This window comes from Procambarus clarkii, chromosome 36, assembly GCF_040958095.1.
Source record: "Procambarus clarkii isolate CNS0578487 chromosome 36, FALCON_Pclarkii_2.0, whole genome shotgun sequence".
NCBI classification, from domain to species: domain Eukaryota; kingdom Metazoa; phylum Arthropoda; class Malacostraca; order Decapoda; family Cambaridae; genus Procambarus; species Procambarus clarkii.
Window position 1 is genome coordinate 33,445,032 of NC_091185.1, and position 25,348 is coordinate 33,470,379.

Below are 25,348 nucleotides of genomic sequence, written 5' to 3' on the forward strand. Positions count from 1 at the left end.
CACCATAACTATACTCACCTATCCCTTTTTCAAGCACCACCACTACTATACCCACTTAAAACACCTTCAAGCACTACCAACATACTCACCTAACCCAGTTTCAAGCACCACGACCACTATACCCACCTAACCAACTTTCAAGCACCACCAATATACTCACCTAACCCACCTTCAAGCACCTCAACTAAACTAACCCAAAACAAATCCAAGCACCACCACTATACTCACCTAACCCACCTTCAAGCACCGCTACTATTCACACCTAATCTACAGTCAAGCACCACTACTATGCTCACTTAACCCACCTTCAAGCACCACCACTATACTCACCTAACCCACCTTCAAGCACAATCACTATACTCACCTAACCCGCCTTCAAGCATCACTACTATATTCACCTAACCTACGTTCAAGCACCACCCTATACTCACCTAACCCACCTTCATGCACCAACACCACTCTACTCACCTAACCCAACTTCAAGCACCACCCGTATACTCACCTAACCAACCTTCATGCACCAAAACCACTATACTCACCCAACCCACTTTCAAGCACCACCACTATACACATCAAACCCACCTTTAAACACCACAACTATACTCACCTAACCCACCTTCAAGCACCACAACAATGCTCACCTAACCCACCTTCAAGCACCACCAAAATACCCACCTAACATACCTTCAAGCACCACCACTATACTAACGTAACCTACCTTTAAACCCCACTACTACTCTCCTCTAACCCACCTTCAAGCATCATTACCTTTGTACTCACTTAACTCACCTTCAAGCACCACCACTATACTCACCTAACCCACCTTCAAGCACCACCACAATACTCACCTAACCCTCCTTCAAGTACCACCACTATACTCACCTAACCTACCTTCAAGCACCATCACTAAACGTACCTAACCCACCTTCAATCACAACCACTATACTCACCTATCCCACCTACAAACACCACCACCCCTATGCTCACCTAACCCACCTTCAAGCACCACCACTATACTTACCTAACCCTCCCACAAGCACCACCACTATACTCACCTGGCCCACATTCAAGCACCACTACCACTATACTCTCCTAACCCACCTTCAAGCACCAACATCACTATATTCACCTACCCCACATTCAAGCACCACCAGTATACTCACCTAATCCACCTTCAAGCACTACTACTACTATACTCACCTAACCCACCTTGAAGCACCACCACTATACTTACCAAACCCACCTTCAAGCACCACAACTATACTCACCTAACTCAACTTCAAAGACCACTACTATACTCACCTAACCCAACCTCAAGCACTACCACTGTACTCACCTAACCCACCTTCAAGCACCACCACCACTATTCTCACCTAACCCAACTTCAAGCACCACCACTATACGCACCTAACCCATCTTTATGCACCACCACAACAATACTCACCTAACCCACATTCAAACACCACAACTATACTCACCTATCCCACCTTCAAGCACCACCACAATACTCACCTAACCCTCGTTCAAGTACCACCACTATACTCACCTAACCTACCTTCAAGCACCACCAAAAAACTTACCTAACCCACCTTCAATCATAACCACTATACTCACCTAACCCACCTACAAACACCACCACCACTATGCTCACCTAACCCACCTTCAAGCCCCACCACTATACTTACCTAACCCTCCCACAAGCACCACCACTATACTCACCTGGCCCACATTCAAGCACCACTACCACTATACTCTCCTAACCCACCTTCAAGCACAACCACCACTATACTCAAGTAACCCACCTTTAAACACCACAATTATACTCACCTAACCCACCTTCAAACACCACCTCTGCTATACTCCTTAAACCACCTTCAAGCACCACCACTATAGTTACCGAACCCACCTTCAAGCACCACCTCTATACTCACCTAACCCACCTTCAAGCACCACAGCTATACTCACCTAACCCCCTTCACTCCCCACCACTATACTAACTAACCCACGTTAAAGCACTACCAATATACTCACCTAACCCACCATCAAGCACCACTACTATTCTCACCTAAACCACCTTCAAGCACCTTCACTATACTCACCTAACCCACCTTCAAGAACCTCAAATATACCTACTTAACCCATCTTCAAACACCAAAACTATATTCACCTATCCCACCTTCAAGCACCACTACTATACTCACCTAACCTACATTCAAGCACCACCACTATACTCACCTAACTCTCCCACAAGCACCACCACTATACTCACCAAACCCACCTTCAAGCACCTCCACTATACTCACCTAACCCACCTTCAAGAACCATCACTATACTCACCTAATTCACCGTCAAACACCACCACTATACTCACGTAACCCACCTTTAAGCACCACTACCACTATTCTAAACTAACCCAAATCCAAGCACTACCTCTTTACACATCTAACGCACCTTCAAGCCCCACCAGTATACTCTTTTAACTAACGTTCAATATCGACCACCACTATACTAACCTAACCCACATTCAAGGACAAGCACTATACTTACCTAACCCACCTTCAAACACCATAACTATACTCACCTATCCCACTTTCAAGCACCACCACTACTATACTCACTTAAAACACCTTCAAACACTACCAACATACTCACCTAGCCCACTTTCAAGCACCACCACTATACCCACCTAACCAACTTTCAAGCACCACCAATATACTCACCTAACCGACCTTCAAGCACCACTACTATACTAACCTAACCCATCTTCAAGCACCACCACTATTCTCACCTAACTCACCTTCAAGCATCTCAAATAAACACACCTAACCCAAATCCAAGCACCACCACTATACTCACCTGACACACCCTAAAGCACCACCACTATACTCACCTAACCCACCTTCAAGCACCGCTACTATACACACCTAATCTACATTCAAGCACCACTACTATACTTACTTAACCCACCTTCAAGCACAACCACTATACTCACCTAACCCACCTTCAAGCACAATCACTATACTCACCTAACCTACCTTCAAGCATCACTATTATATTCACCTAACCTACGTTCAAGCACCACCCCTATACTCACCTAACCCACCTTCATGTACCAACACCACTATACTCACCTAACCCAACTTCAAGCACCACCCGTATACTTACCTAACCCACCTTCATGCACCAAAACCACTATACTCACCTAACCCACTTTCAAGCACCACTACTATACACATCAAACCCACCTTTAAACACTACAACTATACTCACCTAACCCACCTTCAAGCACCACAACAATACTCACCTAACCCACCTTCAAGCACCACCACTTTACTAACGTAACCCACCTTTAAACCCCACTACTATTCTCCTCTAACCCACCTTCAAGCATCATTACCTCTGTACTCACTTAACTCACCTTCAAGCACCACCACTATACTCACCTAACCCTCCTTCAAGTACCACCACTATACTCGCCTAACCTACCTTCAAGCACCATCACTAAACTTACCTAACCCACCTTCAATCACAACCACTATACTCACCTAACCCACCTACAAACACCACCACCCTTATGTTCACCTAACCCACCTTCAAGCACCACCACTATATTTACCTAACCCTCGCACAAGCACCACCACTCTACTCACCTAACCCACCTACAAATACCACCACCACTATACTCTCCTAACCCACCTTCAAGCACCACCACCACTATATTCACCTAACCCACATTCAAGCACCACCATTATACTCACCTAATCCACCTTCAAGCACTACTACTACTATACTCACCTAACCCACCTTGAAGCACCACCACTATACTTACCTAACCCACCTTCAAGCACCACAACTATACTCACCTAACTCAACTTCAAAGACCACTACTATATTCACCTAACCCACCTTCAAGCACCACCACCACTATTCTCACCTAACCCAACTTCAAACACCACCACTATACGCACCTAACCCATCTTTATGCACCACCACAACTATACTCACCTAACCCACATTCAAACACCACAACTATACTCACCTAACCCACCTTCAAGCACCACCACAATACTCACCTAACCCTCCTTCAAGTACCACCACTATACTCGCCTAACCTACCTTCAAGCACCATCACTAAACTTACCTAACCCACCTTCAATCACAACCACTATACTCACCTAACCCACCTACAAACACCACCACCCCTATGCTCACCTAACCCACCTTCAAGCACCACCACTATACTTACCTAACCCTCCCACAAGCACCACCACTATACTCAACTAACCCACCTACAAATACCACCACCACTATACTCTCCTAACCCACCGTCAAGCACCACCACCACTATATTCACCTAACCCACATTCAAGCACCACCATTATACTCACCTAATCCACCTTCAAGCACTACTACTACTATACTCACCTAACCCACCATGAAGCACCACCACTATACTTACCTAACCCACCTTCAAGCACCACAACTATACTCACCTAACTCAACTTCAAAGACCACTACTATATTCACCTAACCCACCTTCAAGCAAAACCAACACTATTCTCACCTAACCCAACTTCAAACACCACCACTATACGCACCTAACCCATCTTTATGCACCACCACAACTATACTCACCTAACCCACATTCAAACACCACAACTATACTCACCTAACCCACCTTCAAGCACCACCACAGAACTTACCTAACCTACCTTCAATCATAACCACTATACTCACCTAACCCACCTACAAACACCACCACTACTATGCTCACCTAACCCACCTTCAAGCACCACCACTATACTTACCTAACACTCCCACAAGCACCACCACTATACTCACCTGGCTCACATTCAAGCACCACTACCACTATACTCTCCTAACCCACCTTCAAGCACCACCACCACTATACTCACCTAACTCACATTCAAGCACCACCATTATACTCACCTAATCCACCTTCAAGCACTACTACTACTATCCTCACCTAACCCACTTTGAAGCACCTCCACTATACCCACCTAACCCACCTTCCAGAACCACAACTATACTCACCTAACTCAACTTCAAAGATCAACACTATACTTACCTAACCCACCTTCAAGCACCACAACTATACTCCCTAAATCAACTTCAAAGACCACTACTATACTCACCTAACCCAAGCTTAAGCACTACCACTGTACTCACCTAACCCACCTTCAAGCACCATCACCACTATTCTCACCTAACCCATCTTCAAGCACCACCACTATACGCACCTAACCCATCTTTATGCACCACCACAACTATACTCACCTAACCCACATTCAAACACCACAACTATACTCTCCTAACCCACTTTCAAGCCGAAGCACAATACTCAACTTACCTACCTTCAAGCAACACCACTATACTCACCTAATCCACCTTCAAGCACCACTACTATATTCACCTAACCTACCTTCAAGCACCACCACCTCTATACTCACCTAACCTACCTTCAGGCACCCCAAATATATTCTCACATAACCCACCTTCAAGGACCACCACTATTCCACCAAACACACCTTCAAAAACCACAACTATACTCATCTAACCCACCTTTAAGCACCACCACTATACCCACCTAACCCACCTTAAAGCACCACCATTATACTCAACTAACCCACCTTTAAACACCACAACTATACTCACCTAACCCACCTTCAAACACCACCTCTGCTATACTCCTTAAACCACCTTCAAGCACCACCACTATAGTCACCGAACCCACCTTCAAGAACCACCACTATACTCACCTAACCCACCTTTAAGCACCACAACTATACTCACCTAACCCCCTTCACGCCCCACCACTATACTCACCTAACCCACGTTAAAGCACTGCCAATATACTCACCTAACCCACCATCAAGCACCACCACTATTCTCACCTAAACCACCTTCAAGCACCTTCACTATACTCACCTAACCCACCTTCAAGAACCATCCCTATACACATCTAGTCCACTTTCAAACACCACCATTATACTCAGCTAACGCAACTTCAAGCACCACCACTAATATACTCACCTAAGCCACCTTTAAGGACCACCTATAACTCACCTAACCAACCTTCAAGCACCATCTCTATACTCACTTAACCCACCTTCAAGCACCATCACTATACTCACCTAACCATCCTTCAAGCACCACCAATATACTCACCTAACCCATCTTCAAACACCACCTCCACTATACTAAACTAACCCACTCTCATAGACCACCACTATACTCATCTAAGCCACCTTCAAGCATCACCACGACTATACTCACCTAACCCACTTTCAAGCACCACTGCTATACTCACGTAACCCATCTTCAAGCACCAAAACTATATTCACCTAACCTACCATCAAGCACCACTACTATACTCACCTAACCTACATTCAAGCACCACCACTATACTCATCTAATCCACCTGCAAACACAATCACTATACTCTACTAACCCTCCTTTAAGCACCACTACCACTATACTCACCTAACTCATCTTGAAGCACCACAACTATACTCACCTAACCCAAATCCAAGCACCACCACTTTACGCATCTAACCCACCTTCAAGCACCAAAACTATATTCACCTAACTAACCTTCAGTCTCCACCACCACTAAACTAACCTAACCCACATTCCAGGACCAGCACAATACTTACCTAACCCACCTTCAAACACCTCAACTATACTCACCTAACCCACTTTCAAGCACCACCACTACAATACTCACTTAACCCACCAACATACTCACCTAACCCACCTTCAAGCACCACAACTATACCCACCTAACCAACTTTCAAGCTCCACCAATATACTCACCTAACCCACCTTCAAGCACCACCACTATACTTACCTAACCCACCTTCAAGCACCACCACTATACTCACCAAACCCACCTTCAAGCACTTCAACTATACTCACCTAACCCAAATCCAAGCACCACCACTGTACTCACCTAACACACCCTAAAGCACCACCACTATACTCACCTAACCCACTTTCAAGCACCACCACCACTATACACACCTAACCCTCCTTCAAGCACCGCTACTATACACACCTAATCTACATTCAAGCACCATTGCTATACTCACCTAACGCACCCTCAAGCACCAACACTTTACCCACCTAACTCACCTTCAATCACCACCATCACTATACTCACCTAACCCACATTCAAGGACCAGCACAATACTTACTTAACCCACCTTCAAGCACCACCACTATACTCACCTAACCCACCTTCAAGCACAACCAAAATATTCACCTAACCCACCTTCAACCACAACTACTATATTCACCTAACCTACCTTCAAGCACAACCCCTATACTCTCCTAACCCACCTTCATGCACCAACACCACTATACTCACCTAACCCAACTTCAAGCACCACCCGTATACTCACCTAACCCACCTTCTTGCACCAAAACCACTATACACACCTAACCAACTTTCAAGCACCATCACTATACTCACCTAACCTACCTTCAAGCACCACCACTATACTCACCTAACCCACCTACAAACACCACCACCACTATGGTCACCTAACCCACCTTCAAGCACCACCACTATACTTACCTAACCCTCCCACAAGCACCACCACTATACTCACCTGGCCATATTCAAGCACCACTACCACTATACTCTCCTTACCCACCTTCAAGCACCACCACCACTATACTCACCTAACCCACATTCAAGCACCATCATTATACTCACCTAATCCATCTTCAAGCACTACTACTACTAGTATACTCACCTAACCCACTTTGAAGCACCTCCACTCTACCCACCTAACCCACCTTCAAAACCCACCACTATACTCACCTAACTCAACTTCAAAGACCACCACTATACTTACCTAACCCACCTTCAAGCACCAGAACTATACTCACCTAAATCAACTTCAAAGACCACTACTATATTCACCTAACCCAACCTCAAGCACTACTACTATACTCACCTAACCCACCTTCAAGCACCACCACCACTATTCTTACCTAACCCAACTTCAAACACCACCACTATACGCACCTGACCCATCTTTATGCACCACCACATCTATACTCACCTAACCCACATTCAAACACCACAACTATACTCACCTAACCCACCTTCAAGCACCACCACAATACTCACCTAACCCTTCTTCAAGTACAACCACTATACTCACCTAACCTACCTTTAAGCACCACCACAAAACTTACCTAACCCACCTTCAATCACAACCACTATACTCACCTAACCCACCTACAAACACCACCAACACTATGCTCACCTAACCCACCTTCAAGCACCACCACTATACTTACCAAACCCTCCCACAAGCACCACCACTATACTCACCTGGCCTACATTCAAGCACCACTACCACTATTCTCTCCTAACCCACCTTCAAGCACCACTACCACTATACTCACCTAACCCACATTCAAGCACAAATATTATACTCACCTAATCCACCTTCAAGCACTACTACTACTATACTCACCTAAACCACCTTGAAGCACCTACACTATACCCACCAAACCCACTTTCAAGAACCACCAATATACTCACCTAACTCATCTTCAAAGACCACCACTATACTTACATAACCCACCTTCAAGCACCACAACTATACTCACCTAACTCAACTTCAAAGACCACTACTATACTCACTTAACCCATCCTCAAGTACTACTACTGTACTCACCTAACCCACCTTTAAGCACCACCACCACTATTCTCACCTAACCCACCGTCAAGCACCACTACCACTATACTCACCTAACCCACCATCAAGCACCACAACTATACTCTCCTAATCCAAATCCAGGCACCACCACTATACTCATGTAACCCACCTTCAAGCACCACCACTATATTCATCTATCCCACCTTTAAACACCACCACTATACTCTCATAACCCACCTTAAAGCAGCCCCGCACTATACTCACCTAACCCACCTTCAAGTCCAACCACTATATTAACCTAACCCACCTTAAAGCACCATCATTATATCTCCTTACACACCTTCAAACACCACCACTGTACTCACCTAAGCCACCTTCAAGCACCACCACTATACTCCCCAAACCCACCTTCAAGCATCACCACCACTATACTCACCAAACCAACCTTCAAGCACCACCACCACTATACTCACCTAACCCACCTTCAAACAACATCACTATACTCACCTAACCCACCTTCAAGCACCACCACTATACTCACCTAACCTATCTTCAAGCACCACCAGTACATTCACTTAACCTACCTTGAAGCACCACCATTATACTCAACTTAACCACCTTCAAGCACCACCAATATACTCACCCAACTCACCTTCAAGCACCTCTACTATATCCACCTAACCTTCGATCAAGCACCACCACTATACTCACCTAACCCAACTACAAGCACTACCACTATACTAACCTAACCCACCTTCAAGCACCACCACCACTATTCTCATCTAACCCAACTTTAAGCACCACCACTATACTTACCTAACCAACCTTTAAGGACTACCACTATAATCACCTTACCCACCTTCAAACACCACAACTATACTCACCTAACTCAACTTCAAAGCCCACCACTATACTTACCTAACCCACCTTCAAGCACTACAACTATACTCACCTAACTCAACTTCACAGACCACCACTATACTTACCTAACCCACCTTCAAGCACCACCACTATACTCACCTAACCCACCTTCAAGCATCACCACCACTATACTCACCTAACCCACCTTCAAGCACCACCACTATACTCACCTATCCCACCTTCAAGCACCATTACTATACTCTCCTAACTCACCTTCTAAAAAGCACCACCACTATACTCACCTAACCCACCTTCAAGCGCAATTACTTCAAACACAACCCACTTTCAAACACCATCACTATACTCACGTAACCCACCTTCAAGTACCACCACTATACTCACCTAACCCACCTTCAAGCACCACTACTATATTCACCTTACCTACAATCAAGCACCACAACTATACTCACTTAACCCACCTTCAAGCACCACCACTATACTAACCTAACCCACCTTCAAGCACCACTACTATATTCACCTAACCTACATTCAAACACCACAACTATACTCAACTAACCCAACCTCAAGCACTACCACTATACTCACCTAACCCACCTTCAAGCACTACCACCACTATTCTCCTCAAACCCAACGTCAAGCACCGCCACAATACTCAACTAACCCACCTCGAAACACCACAACTATACTCACCTACCCCATCTTCAAGCACAAAAACTTTATTCATCTAACCCACCTTCAAGCAACACTACTATACTCACGTAACCTACATTCATGCACCAGTACAATACTCACCTAACCTTCCCACAAGCACCACCACTATATTCACCTAACCCACCTTCATCCACCTTCAAACACCACCACTATACTCACCTAACCCACTGTCAAGCACCACTATCACTATACTCACCTAACCCACCATCAAGCACCACCACTATACTCATGTAACCCACCTTCAAGCACCACCACTATATTCATCTATCCCACCTTTAAACACCACCACTATACTCTCATAACCCACCTTAAAGCAGCCCCGCACTATACTCACCTAACCCACCTTCAAGTACAACCACTATATTCACCTAACCCACCATCAAGCACCATCATTATATCTCCTAACACACCTTCAAACACCACCACTGTACTCACCTAAGCCACCTTCAAGCACCACCACTATACTCCCCAAACCCACCTTCAAGCATCACCACCACTATACTCACCTACCCAACCTTCAAGCACCACCACTATACTCACCTAACCCACCTTCAAACAACATCACTATACTCACCTAACCCACCTTCAAGCACCACCACTATACTCACCTAACCTATCTTCAAGCACCACCAGTATATTCACCTAACCTACCTTGAAGCACCACCATTATACTCAACTAAACCACCTTCAAGCACCACCACTATACTCACCCAACCCACCTTCAAGCACCACTACTATATCCACCTAACCGTCGATCAAGCACCACCACTATACTCACCTAACCCAACTACAAGCACTACCACTATGCTAACCTAACCCACCTTCAAGCACCACCACCACTATTCTCATCTAACCCAACTTTAAACACCACCACTATACTTACCTAACCCACCTTTAAGGACCACCACTATAATCATCTTACCCACCTTCAAACACCACAACTATACTCACCTATTTCAACTACAAAGCCCACCACTATACTTCCCTAACCCACCTTCAAGCACCACAAATATACACGCCTAACTCAACTTCATAGACCACCACTCTACTTACCTAACCCACCTTCAAGCACCACCACTATACTCACCTAACCCACCATCAAGCACCACCACCATTATACTCACAAACCTACCTTAAAGCACCACCACTATACTCCCCTAACCCACCTTCAAGCATCACCACCACTATACTCACCTAAACCACCTTCAAGCACGACCACTATACTTCCCTATCCCACCTTCAAGCACCACCACTATACTCTCCTAACTCACCTTCAAGCAGCACAACCACTATACTCACCTAACCCACCTTCAAGCACAATCACTTCAAACACAACCCACCTTCAAACACCATCACTATACCCACGTAACCCACCTTCAAGTACCACCACTATACTCACCTAACATACCTTCAAGCACCACCACTCTACTCACCTAACCCACCTTCAAGCACCACAACTATACTCACTTAACCCACCTTCAAGCACCACAACTATACTCACTTAACCCACCTTCAAGCACCACCACTATAATGTACAGGGATTAATGGGGTTTTCTCACTGAATGCTCGGCGGGTAGAGTGTTGTGTAATTTTCGCGTTACTAGTGACAGTTGTAAGAGTTGTTAATTTAACGTAAATGTTACCTTGTTATTAACGTAAATGTTATTGTGTTATTAACGTAAATCAATTGTTATTGATTGTTGATCGTCCGTGGGACGGAGTGTTAATGTAAGGATTAATTTGAGGAAGCGTGCTGGAGTTGCCAGTGAACCCATTAGTTATTGTTGTCATTGAAAGACTACTGATTTGATTGCATTGCAACCGCTGTTGCAGGAGTAGACTGCACTGAGGCGTGGAACAGTTAGGAGGTTACTGGAGACGTGTTTCAGAACCTACTGTGTCATTTGTTGTAATTGTGATTATAGATCTGTTAGTTCTTGCTTGCTTGTTGATTCCTCTGTGGTCACGCTTATGTTCGAGTTAGTTCATTATGCAGTCCGAGGGGCTGGTGTCTAGCTGTCATTGATAGTGTCACAGGAAGGATTTCGAGTAACGTCATTGACATTTCTTTTTGTTTTGTTGTAGTAGTTAGTACTTTATTGAATAAACTAAGTTGTTATGGTTAACACTGTCTTTTCGTTACACCCCCACACATTATTATTGTTATGCAAATGTTCTTCACACTCGACTAATAAAATTGAGACTAATTTTCTGAGCTTTGGATCAAATATACGGCACCACACAACAATAAATTATTGTTGTGAGAGCCCTTGACCTACTCGTTAGATTCGCTTCAGCGATTGGCGAAGGTCGGCGGCCTAAGTGGGGGGATTTCAATTTTCATTGGGGTCTCGGCGTTTGCTCGCGCCTAGTCAATTGTTCATACATGGTCCCAAAGTGAGGAATGAGCTGTTTACTACACTGGTGTGTTAGCTAAGCAAGTCCTTCCTCAGGCGACCTAGTTGAATATCACGACAGGAATAAAGGTTAAAGAATAAAGAAAATTCTTAGAAATTTTCCGAGCTAAAATTCCTTATACCAATTTCAATTTATTCCACAAATTCTCAAACTCAAACTCTCACACTTGGAGTAGCTTCCTTAGAATATTTTCTGGTATGTCAAGAGGAGTACAGGCTGGATCACGATACACTCTGTCGGCTATCATCCCGATTGTCTCGTCCACAGGTACGTTGGTGAACAGTGATTCTACGTCCAACGAGGCTCTTATCCCTGTGGCCCGTGTGCCCCGCAGTAAGTCAACAAATTCCTTTGGAGACTTCAGGCTGAAGGCGAAAGGGACATAAGGAGCCAGCAATCCGTTGAGTCGCTTCGCCAGTCTGTACGTGGGTGTGGGTATCTGGCTAATGATTGGCCGAAGTGGGTTTCCAGGCTTGTGTGTCTTGACATTTCCATACGCATATCCAGGTTTATATTCCCCAATAATCTTAGCTTGTACTAAAGAGGCACCCTTCTTGAGCCCGGATGGGCACATGTATAAGCAAGTAGATGGGGTCGCCATGGGTTCTCCCCTAGGTGTCCTGTTTGCAAACTTCTACATGGGTACCATCGAGCAAAAAGTCTTAGTCGACATGAACTTGAAACCGGCCATATACTGCAGGTATGTTGACGACATTTTTACACAGGTACCTGATGTCAGACATCTGCAGGAACTGAAGGAGGCGTTTGAGCAGAGTTCCGTGCTGCGTTTCACTTACGAGATGGAAAAGGATGGGAAGCTGCCCTTTCTAGATGTAACAGTCATGGAAAAGAGCGGAGGTTTCCACAATGCAGTCTACACTAAGGAAACGAACATAGGAATGTGCCTAAGTGCCAACAGCGACTACCCAGACAGGTACAAAAGGAGTGTTGTTAACGCATATGTCGACCGTGCTCTCAGCCACAGCTCAGAATGGAAGCAAGTCGACGAAGAACTCTGTAGGGTAAGGCAGGTCCTAGTCAACAACGGCTTCTCCAATGGTTTCGTCGAAGACATCATAAGAAGGAAAATGAAACGCCATGCAACCTCTGAAGAGACAACTAACACAACACCTATACCCCCTATTAGACTATTTTACAAGAACTTCTTTTCCACAGCTCATAAAACGGAGGAAAGGGTCCTGAAAGATATTGTTAATAGAAACGTTATCCCTACAGACAAAAATCAGAGAATACAACTGACGATTTACTATAAAACCAGAAAAACGGCCAGCCTACTCATGAGAAACTCTCCAGACACAAAGCAGAACTCTTTAAAAGAGACCAACGTCGTCTATGCCTTCAAATGCCCTCTTGGGGACTGTAAGCTCCAAAAAACCCAGTATATAGGCAAGACAACAACATCTCTTTCTAGGCGTTTAACGATGCATAAGCAACAGGGCTCCATTAAGGAACATATAATCTCTTCCCACAACCAAACCATCGCCAGAGAAATCCTAGTAAACAACACAGAAATCATCGATAGATACAGCGATAGCAGGCGGCTTGACGTTTGCGAGGCACTACACATTAAAAAGTCAACACCAGCAATCAACAGCCAATTAATGCACAACTATATTCTACCCACCTCAAGACTCCGCTCCAATATAGAAGCATCAAGAAATATGGACCAATAGGCTTTCTACAATCACTTCCATTTCAATACCCATTGTTTCGTGTTCTGTCTTGTGTTGATGAAATTAATTCCCTATTAATGCCACCTCACCCCATCCACCTCACTCAAATGTAGATATAAACAAATCGGAGATGTGTAAGTTCTATTCAGTTGTGTATGTGTAAACTAAAGTCTTTGAAAATGTAATAAGTTTTACGAAACGCGCTCAAGTGTCGCGTCAGACTAGAAATAAAAATGAATTTTGGAGAATTGATTTTTGAATTACCACCAACAGTAAAAAGAAATGTACGAAAGATAGAGAAAATTCGTGTTAGAATTATTAATCTTACTTTTTCGGTCATATTTAATAATATATGTCTACAGGAAAGACTGCTGCCAAAATATACTAATATATATATATATGTATATATATTATGTGCATATGTGCTCACAACCTCCCCCCTCCCCCTCAAACAAAAAAAAATTCCTTGCACGTTTAGGTTTAATAAACCAAATCGAATCCCTTTTCTAAACAATTATACAATGCAATACACATGCGAGTATCAAGATTTTCCTAACGAACAAAATGTCAACTTACCAGACGAGAGAAGGTTGAATCTCTTCCATAAAAAGAGGCAACAATAACAGAAGAGCTGCTGGCTTACCTGGGGTGTCCCTTGAGGAGGGGCTGTCCTCACCTCTGCTGTGTACCGGCACCATCTCCTTGTTCAGCTTGACCTGTGGCACAGAGAAGCACAGAGTCACAGACGATCAAGGCCTCGTAACACCGCAGTGTAACACCTTGTGAAGGAGCATGGCAAAGAGAAGGAATTGACAACCCAAAAATGATATGTGTTTATTCTTTAACTTATATTGGGCTTTACCTAATTATTATTATTTGTTCTGTTAGGATTAGTTTAGTTGCAGCTGTGTATATTGTAACGGAGCTTATTCTCACTGTTACTGTGTATACCACACTGGTGTTTCTCACAGTTACTGTGTATATCACACAGATGCTTCTCACAGTAACTTTGTATACCACACTGGTGCTTCTCACAGTAACGCTGTATATTATGCTGGTGTTTCTCACAGTTACTGTGTCAATTAGCATTAATCCAAACAATGAATGCTAATTGATAATATTGTCCCGTTCCTTCACACTGTTGAGGAATCCGACTGCATTGTGGTATTATATTAATTCAAATTTTATGACATTCACAATCTGTCTTTGAATATCGTTTATCATATGCTGATCATTTTGTCTTTAAACGAAACCTTTCCTTATTATGATCGTTAAATATGGCAGTTCCAAAGTAGTTTGGAGCACATTAAGGCACATAGTGGTTAACAGAAGCTCTGTATTTGTCTTCACATCTAAAGTAACCCAACGACACACCTGGATCTCTACCACACACCTGAACCACTACCACGCTCACACACCACATCCTCCTGACACCTTCACAACTAATATATATACCACTACACATGCCTCACCACTCCTCAAACACACACCACCAACACACATCAGCACCACCACACACCTGCTTAACTACACACCTACTTAACTACACACCTGCTCCATCTCCTGCTCCAGGCGTCGCATCCTGCCCCGTTTCTTCAGGAGAAGAATCACCAGGAGCGCCATCACAAGGATGGTGGTCAGAGAGGCCATCAACACTATGACCATGGGAGACACCAGCTCCAACAACCTGGTGTTCCCACCGGGGCCCTCATCCACCTCGGCGTCAATGCTACCAACGCCCACGCCACCCCCAGGGCCGCCCATGCCTCCCACAGGGCCGCCCATGCCACCCCCAGGAGAGACCCTGTCACCACCGCCCGCACCTCCGCCGCCACTGATGGGACGAACACCGTTCCCAGTTGGCATACCTGGAACACCCAAAAAAAATATTAAAATTTATAGCTATATTCTCAAAAGATTATTATATATATTATATATATAATACATATATAAACATATATATATTATATTATATTGAACTGTTGTAACTGTAAAACTGTTGCAACATATCACCTGACCCAAATGCGAGTATATAAGACAAGCTGTTTAAGTGTTTAGCATAAGTAAAACTCTGTTTAGTGTTTTCAGGTTACAGTTGTGTGTGTGTGTAAACTAAAGTCTTTGAAAATGTAATAAGCTATTACGAAACATCGACAGTAAAAAGAAACATAAGCAATATTGACAAAATTCGTGTTAGAATTATTAATCTTACTTTTTCGGTCATATATATATATATATATATATATATATATATATATATATATATATATATATATATATATATATATATATATATATATATATATATATATATATATATATATATATATATATATATATATATATATATATATATATACATATATATATAAATATATATATATATATTAAATATGACCGAAAAAGTAAGATTAATAATTCTAACACGAATTTTCTCGATCTTTCTTACGTAACTCGATCTTACTCGATCTTTCAGTATATTGAAACCGGCCATATACTGCAGGTATGTTGACGACATTTTTACACAGGTACCTGATGTCAGACATCTGCAGGAGCTGAAGGAGGCATTTGAGCAGAATTCTGTGTTGCGTTTCACTTACGAGATGGAGAAGGATGGGAAGCTGCCCTTTCTAGATGTAACAGTCATGGAAAGGAGCGGAGTTTTCCACACTGCAGTCTACACTAAGGAAACAAACATAGGAATGTGCCTGAATGCCAACAGTGACTGCCCGGACAGGTACAAGAGGAGTGTTGTTAACGCTTATGTCGACCGTGCCCTCAGCCACAGCTCAGAATGGAAGCATTTGACGAAGAACTCTGTAGGGTAAGGCAGGTCCTAGTCAACAACGGCTTCTCCAATGGTTTCGTGGAAGACATCATAAGAAGGAAAGTGAAACGCCATGCAACCTCTGAAGAGACAACTAACACAACACCTATACCCCTTATTAGACTATTTTATAGGAACTTCTTTTCCACATCCCATAAAACGGAGGAAAGGGTCTTGAAAGATATTGTCAGTAGAAACGTTATCCCTACAGACAAAAATCAGAAGATACAACTGACAATTTACTATAAAACCAAAAAAACGGCCAGCCTACTCATGAGAAACTCACCAGACACAAAGCAGAACGTTTTAAAAGAGACCAACGTCGTCTATGCCTTCAAATGCCTCTTGGGGATTGTAAGCCTCAAAAAACTCAGTATATAGGCAAGAAAACAACATCTCTTTCCAGGCGTTTAACGATGCATAAACAACAGGGCTCCATTAAGGAACATATAGCCTCTTCCCACAACCAAACCATCACCAGAGAAATCTTAGCAAACAACACAAAAATCATCGATAGATACAACAATAGCAGGCGGCTCGACGTCTGCGAGGCACTACACATCAAGAAGTCAACACCAGCAATCAACAGCCAATTAATGCATAACTATATTCTACCCACTTCAAGACAAGAAATATGGGCCAATAAAAATAGGCCTTCTGCAGTTACCTACTTTTAATACCTGTTTGTATTCCATTGTTTCGTGTTCTGTCTTGTGTTAAAAGTTTATTTTCACCTCATCCAAAACTATTGTAACATGTCACTTCACCCAAATGTAGGCATAAAAACTCGAAAGATGTTTAAGCTCTATTCAGTTAAAGTTGTGTGTGTTTGTGTAAACTAAAGTCTTTGAAAATGTAATAAGTTTTACGAAACGCACTCAAGTGTCGATCCACACTAGAAATAAAAATGAATTTTGGAGAATTGATCATTGAATTATCATCAACAGTGAAAAGAAACGTAAGAAAGGTCGAGAAAATTCGTGTTAGAATTATTAATCTTGCTTTTTCGGTCATATTTAATAATATATGTCTACAGGAAAGACTGCTACCAAAATATACTAATAATTATATATATATATATATATATATATATATATATATATATATATATATATATATATATATATATATATATATATATATATATATATATATATATATATATATATATATAATATATATAAATGGAAATGTTCGTTTGTTCAAAATCGCTAATCTCCGAAAGTTCTTCACCGATTGCTTTGAAATTTTCACACAGCGTTCCATTCGCATCCGGCCAGGTTTTTATATACATACTATATAGATGTCACGTCTGTGATGGATAAAAACATGCTTTTTCTGAAAAGCTGTATTTTTTATGCTTTTCCACGTGAAGGAAATCTTTAAAACCTCTTTACCGATTGCTTTGAAGTTTTGACACAACGTTGCATTCAAATAGGCGCGTCTTTTTATATATCTACTATATACATGCCTCACCTGTGACAGGAAAAAACATGCTTTGTTTGAAAAACAGCGCCATCTGTTGGACGTAAGGGCAACACATGCTGTAATCTCCAAAAGTTCTTCACCGATTGCTTTGAAATTTTGATACAACGTTGCATTCGAATAAGCACGTCTTTTCATATACCTACTATATGCATTCCACCCCTGTGACAGATAAAAAGATGCGTTTTGAAAAACAGCGACATCTGTTGCACATAATAGCAACATGCACGGTATACTAAATATGACATGAATTCCATTTCAATGTTTCAGATTGCATTGATATATTTTATTTTAATAGATTGATATATTTTATTTTTTATTTAATTGTTATGTGTGACATTGTGTTGGAATTGAGTTGCGTTGTTTACCATACCGTTCATTTCGTAAGTATAAGTATAGATGTCACATCTGTGACAGGTAAAACTATGCTTTTCTTGAAAAACCGCGCCATATGTTGCATGTAAGAGCAACACACATGCTATACTAAATATGTTACAATTCCATTTCAGCGTTTCTGATTGCATTGATAAATTGAATTTTCATAAATTTTGATTTATTTTCATTTTGATTTAATTGTTTTGTGTGAATTGCGTTGGAATTGAGCTTTGTTGTTTACCATACCATTCATTACGTGAGTATAGTTTATTTTTTTTCATATTTTCATTTAATTTTTTAACTTTTTTCTTATATTTCAGAGATGGGAACATCAGATCACTTGATGTTCCCAATTTTCTGATGAGAACATCAGACCATTTGGGAAAGCATCGGACACGGGAATGGGGAATGGTGGGGATGACGAGGAGACGGAAGTGAGAAATGGTGGGGAGGACGAGGGGACAAGGGAGTGGGGCATGGGGGAAGGAAGAGGGAATGCTGGAGTGGGGAATGGTGGGGAAGGACAAGCGGACGGAGGAGTTTGGGATGGTGTGAACATGGGGATGGGGGAATGGAGAATGGTGGGGGTGAACAAAGGGACAGGGAAGTGAGGCTTGGTGGGAAGGAAGAGGGGATGGTGGAGTAGGGAATGGTTGGGAGGACGAGGGGACGTTGGAGTTGGGAATGGTTTTGAGGCCGAAAAGATGGGTGTTACGGACCCGAGTCCATCGTCGTAGCACGGAGCAGTGACGACAAAGCCATCTGTGAGTCCGCTCCCGAAACCCCCTCCAAATGGACGATGCCATCTAGTGAGGACGGGATATACCAGCCACAGGTGCTGGATTCCCGTCTTAATCAGCTCATAACATAGCTGCTGCTGACCTCTGGTGAGGTGGCGCTTAGACAGCAACGCCATCTATGGACTGGATAGGTGGACGTTTGTGTCTAAACCTGTAAGTGAGGTTCCCTAGTCCCAGTACTAATGACGTGTCTGATTACAGAGTCGACCTGGGACTGCTGTATTGGACGATGGATCAATCTACCCAAGGCAGCCAAGGTCTCTCCACGAGTCTGCTGAAAGAAGCTGTGAGTCACCCCCGGACGAACACTGTTAAGAGTGTTAGCCTGCCTGTGACGTGGCTGTACCAGGAATCGTCGTATCCGGGGCTGGCTGATGGAAGAGACTAACCACTGGGGTGTTTAGAGAGGAGAGTGATCAGCGGAATCACACGAGGCTCCTGCCTATGGCTCGCAACCCTAGTATCGGTCGTGGAGTGGCCTACACAGCAGAGCTGATCGGAACCTGCCAGCTACAGGCTGGATTTGTGGTTGAAGGCCTCCACGACGGAGTACCCAGTGGGACTGTGATTTGGCTGGCCTGTGGCCAGGGTAGATTCGCCGAGAGAATCAAAGGATTCATCGTGGGCCGAAGAAGAGAACCAGGGCTACTCATTGTGAGCACCGTGGAGCATCCTGAGTCTTTGGAAAAAGACAAGTTATTGTACACAAGTGTAGTTATAGCCCCCGCGTGTGACTGTGATATATTTATTTATGGTGGTGGTAGAAATATATGTATAAAGCAGTGCATTTGTATCCCTTCCCCTTTAATTTAACTTGCGTTACGGAACACATCCCTTGAAAGCCACTACTAGCTTGGGGCTGGATTCCCAAATTCTAATAACACCAGAAAAGAACCCGGTTGCGACCCAATAGGCCCGTAACAACGGGAAAGGGGGAGGAATGGTGGGGAGGACTGGGGAAGAGGGAATGTGGCTGTGGCTCAGCAACGCACATGCGTTGCTGAGCCACAGCAACGCGTGGCCGGGTACTACTAGCCTATATAAATAAAAATGGAAATGTTCGTTTGTTCAAAATTGCTAATTTCCGAAAGTTCTTCACCGATTTCTATGAAATTTTCACACAACGTTCCCTTCGCATCTGAGCTGGTTTTTATTACATACTATATAGATGTCACATCTGTGATGGGAAAAACGTGCTTTTTTGAAAAACTGTGTTTTTGATGTGTTTTTCATGTGGAAAGAAATCTTTGAAACCTCTGTACCAATTGCTTTGAAATTTTAACACAACGTTGTATTCGAATAGGCGCGTTTTTTTTATACATACCTACTTTATGCATGCCTCACCTGTGACAGGAAAAAACATGACTTTTTTGAAAAACAGTGCCACCTGTTGGACGTAAGAGCAACATATGCTGAAATCTCCAAAAGTTCTTCACCAATTGCTTTGAAATGTTGACACAACGTTCCATTCAAGTATGCGCATGTTAATAAATATCTACTACATAGATGCATTACCTGTGACAGGTTAAAACATGTTTTTTTTTAAAAAACCACATCATCTGTTGCACGTGAGAGCAACACACGCTAAACTAAATATGTTACAATTCCATTTCAATGTTTCCAATTGCATTGATAAATTTAATTTTCATAGATTTTGATTTATTTTCATTTTGATTTAATTATTTTGTGTGAAATTTCATTGAAATTGTGCTGTGTTGTTTACCATACCGTTCATTTCGTGAGTATAGTTTATTTTTTATTTTTTCATTGTTTTTCATATAGTTTCTTTAACTGTTCTTATTTTTAGTGCAATTACTACATAGACGGTAGGATTGAGCTGTATCGATTGATCTGCGTTTGATTTGAAATATTTGGTTAGTATTTTTTGTTTTCGTTTTGAAACCAAGAAAATGGACAACGCGTTTATTTCACAGCTTCAAATGTGCAACAAATAGCAATGAATCTACCGGCAACAATGTTAACTGCTTTATTCACGTTATGTCAGGATAATGCGTTTGCGAAAACACTGTTGTATTCGGAAGTGGTTACGTATTACATATGCATATGGAATGCGAGTAGAAATTCATTTGAACGACGCAAATGAGGAGAACGAGTCGACGGACAACCTGGCATATTCAAACACACTACATTTGGCAGACTGTACAGTGTGCATCCCAATCAAAATGATTTTTTTTTCTTCGCATGATGTTGGTAAATGTGCCCGGGTTCAATGTCTTTCCAGCAACTGGGATTTGTCAAACGGCGTAACACATGCCACTGTCCGTAATGCATGTCAAGTTCTGAAATTATTGGCGAACGACTTACACTGAGTTGTATGCATTAATGACGCGTCAAACACGTCACATCTAAATCAAATTCGTTCATTGTTTGCAATCATATTGACCGCCTGCTCTCCATCTCCACCAGAGTTATGGGAAAAATATTAATTGCACACGGCTTTAGATATTGTCCGTCGAATATGCAAGGAAATTTCAAATATGAACATGGGTATCACAGCAGAAATCTACATCAAAGAGTTGATAATGATTGAAGATTTGTGCTTAGAAATCGCAAACAAAATTTCTATTCTATTGGGAATGCCATCACTGAATCTATTTGCTGCTGCTTCGTCCATTGTAGAATTGCGTCGTGAACAAAATTACAACACGGGTGATCTGTTGTCGTACGTGCAATCAAATATTCCTAAGACAACACTTGAGCAAAGAAGCCTTTGCGATCAAATAAATCAAACTGCCAATAATGGGACTGGAGAAATCTTCTTAAATGCGCCAGCAAGAACTGGTAAAACGTTCCTAATTAGATTGATTCTGGCAGGAATTCGATCCTAAAATGGCATAGCCATAGCTCTTGCGTCGTCCAGAATAGCTGCAATATTTCTACTAGGTGCAGGAACTGTTCGTTCGGCTTTGAAATTGCCATTGAACATGCAATTCACTGAAACTCCTAAGTGCAACATTTCCAAAAGATCCGGCATGGAAAAAGTATTGCTGAAATGCAAACATATTGTTTGGGAAAAATGCACAATGGACTACAAAAAATCGCTCGAGGCTCTTGATCGATCATTGCAAAATTTGCGTGGAAACATCAGACCATTTGGGAACGCATTAATATTGCTTGCAGGAAATTTCAGGCAAAAATTACCTGAAATTCCTCGATCGACGCCAGCGAACGAAATAAATGCTTGCCTGAAATACTCTACTTTGTGGCGCCACGTAAAGGCGTTAATATTAACTACAAATGTGCGTGTCAAGCTGCAAAAAGATCCATCAGCTGAAATATTCTCACATCAGTTTCTAGGAATTGAAAACGGAAACGTGCCGGGTGATCTGATCTTAGGACAAATTTCATTGCCTCATAACTTCTGCAGTTTAGTGACGCCAAAAGAAGAATTGGTTGAAAAAGTATTTCCCAATATTCAAACAAATTATAAGGATCACGATTGGCTAAGTGAACGAGCTATTCTTGCGGGCCAAGAACAAAGACGTCTACGAACTTAACAATATTATTCAGTCTAACACTCAAAGCGAAGCAGTCACATACAAGTCCGTCGACACTGTGGCGGAAGCAGATGAAGCGGTTAATTATCCAACAGAATTTTTGAATTCACTCTATCTGCCAGGGATACCATCACACGTACGGCAATTGGAAATCTGCGTGCCAATTATCATGTTGCGAGATATCAACCAAAGCTTTCCAACACACGCGGCTTGCAGTAAAAAAATAATCAGCAACGTCGTAGAAGCAACAATTTTGACAGGACCTTTCAAAGGTGAAAATGTCCTCATCCCTCGCATTCCTATGATTCCCACAGATATGCCATTTCAATTTAAGAAATTGTAATTTCCAATTCGATTGGCGTTTGCAATCACCATTGAAGGACGCCTGACAGCTGAGTGGACATCGCTTTGGATTCGTAGTCTTGAGGTTCCGGGTTCGATCCCCGGTAGAGGCGGAGACAAATGGGCAAAAAAGTTTCTTTCACCCTGACGCCCTTGTTACCTGGCAGTAAATAGGTACCTAGGAGTTAGACAGCTGCGTCCGGCTGCTTCCTGGGAAGGGTAACAGAAAAGAGGCCTGGTCGTGGACCGGGCCGAGGGGACGCTGAGCCTCGAAATCATCTGAAGATAACCTCAAGATAACTATCAAGCAAATCTTTAGAATTGTGCGCTTATATCAAGACATGGATTGCTTCTCACATGGACAATTATATGTTGGGTGTTCTAGAGTTGGCAAAGTAGACAATCTCTATATCTCCACAGACAATGGAACAACAAAAAGTATTGTATACCCACAAACATTGTGAAATTAAACATATCAGAAGTGTGCACTTTCCCTTTTCTGTCTTTTCCATTTAACCAGACTGAACCACATCGACCCGTGGCGGGTACAGCTAGTATATATATATTATTATATATTATATATCTACTAACATGTATTCATATCAAGACATATGAAGATAGACATATTAACACATATACATTAGAAAATCAGACAAATATATTCAATCCTTGAAAATGTGTTCATGTGTTGATATTTTTATTTATTTATGTGTACGCATAAATAAAGAACAAGAAATAAAGATACATAAACATAATGAAGGTCAATAGTGAACATGACCAAAGTGATTATATCGGGAAATTGGTTTCATTATATTTCATTATCACACAATGCAAATATCTCCCGTTAACAGCGGCCGGTGGCTGAGCGAACAGAACACTGGACGCGTGATCCTGTGATTCCGGGTTCGATCCGGGGCGCCGGCGAGAAACAATGTGCAGAGTTTCTTTCACCCAGATGCCCTGTTACCTAGCAATAAATAGATACGTGGGAGTTAATCAGCTGTCACGGGCTGTTCCCTGGGGGTGGAGGCCTGGTCGAGGACTGGGCCGCGGGGACACTAAAGCCCCGAAATCATATCAAGATAGCCTCAAGAATATAACAGTCACGTGTTGGGTCATGTCAGTTGGTGAGCCACATAGATAGTGACGGTGGCTCGTAAACCGGAAGAATTAATAATAATAATAGTGCTAAAGTCAATGGAGCCATCATGGGGTTAGAAGCAGTGTTCTGGGTCCCTTCAGACGCGCCCCTTTAGGATCACAGGTTTAATTACTTACAGCGTAGCATGGTCGAGCGGGTTACGTCACATGACTTGGGGGGATCCAGAACGTTGGTTCGAATCCTCGGTTTGCTCCTGTGATTTCTGCTTCATGTATTTTTCGGTGTGGATGATAATAATTATAATAATAATGATACCAATAATAATAATAAAACTCCAAAAATATGGATGAGTTCAAGTGAATGTAATATGTTTAGCGAGTGTTATCTGGCTCAGTGATCCGCCTGTTGGTGTGGGAACCATGCAGGCTATTGTGCTCCAGTTACCCATCATGTGACCGCTTACCCATCCTGGGAGTGCTTACCCATCCTGTGACC

General features: G+C 42.6%; 1 protein-coding gene across 1 annotated transcript in view; it reads right to left on the minus strand.

Moving 5' to 3' along the window:
* The window catches only part of LOC138371747 (uncharacterized), a 311,310-nt gene that overhangs the window by 14,304 nt on the left and 271,658 nt on the right, over positions 1 to 25,348 (minus strand). Inside the window, exons 7-8 of the mRNA XM_069336768.1 lie at positions 15,956 to 16,272; positions 15,048 to 15,120 (exon numbers count right to left, since the gene is read on the minus strand). Of these exons, the coding sequence (XP_069192869.1) occupies positions 15,048 to 15,120; positions 15,956 to 16,272 (390 nt within the window). The remainder of the gene's footprint in view (positions 1 to 15,047; positions 15,121 to 15,955; positions 16,273 to 25,348) is intronic.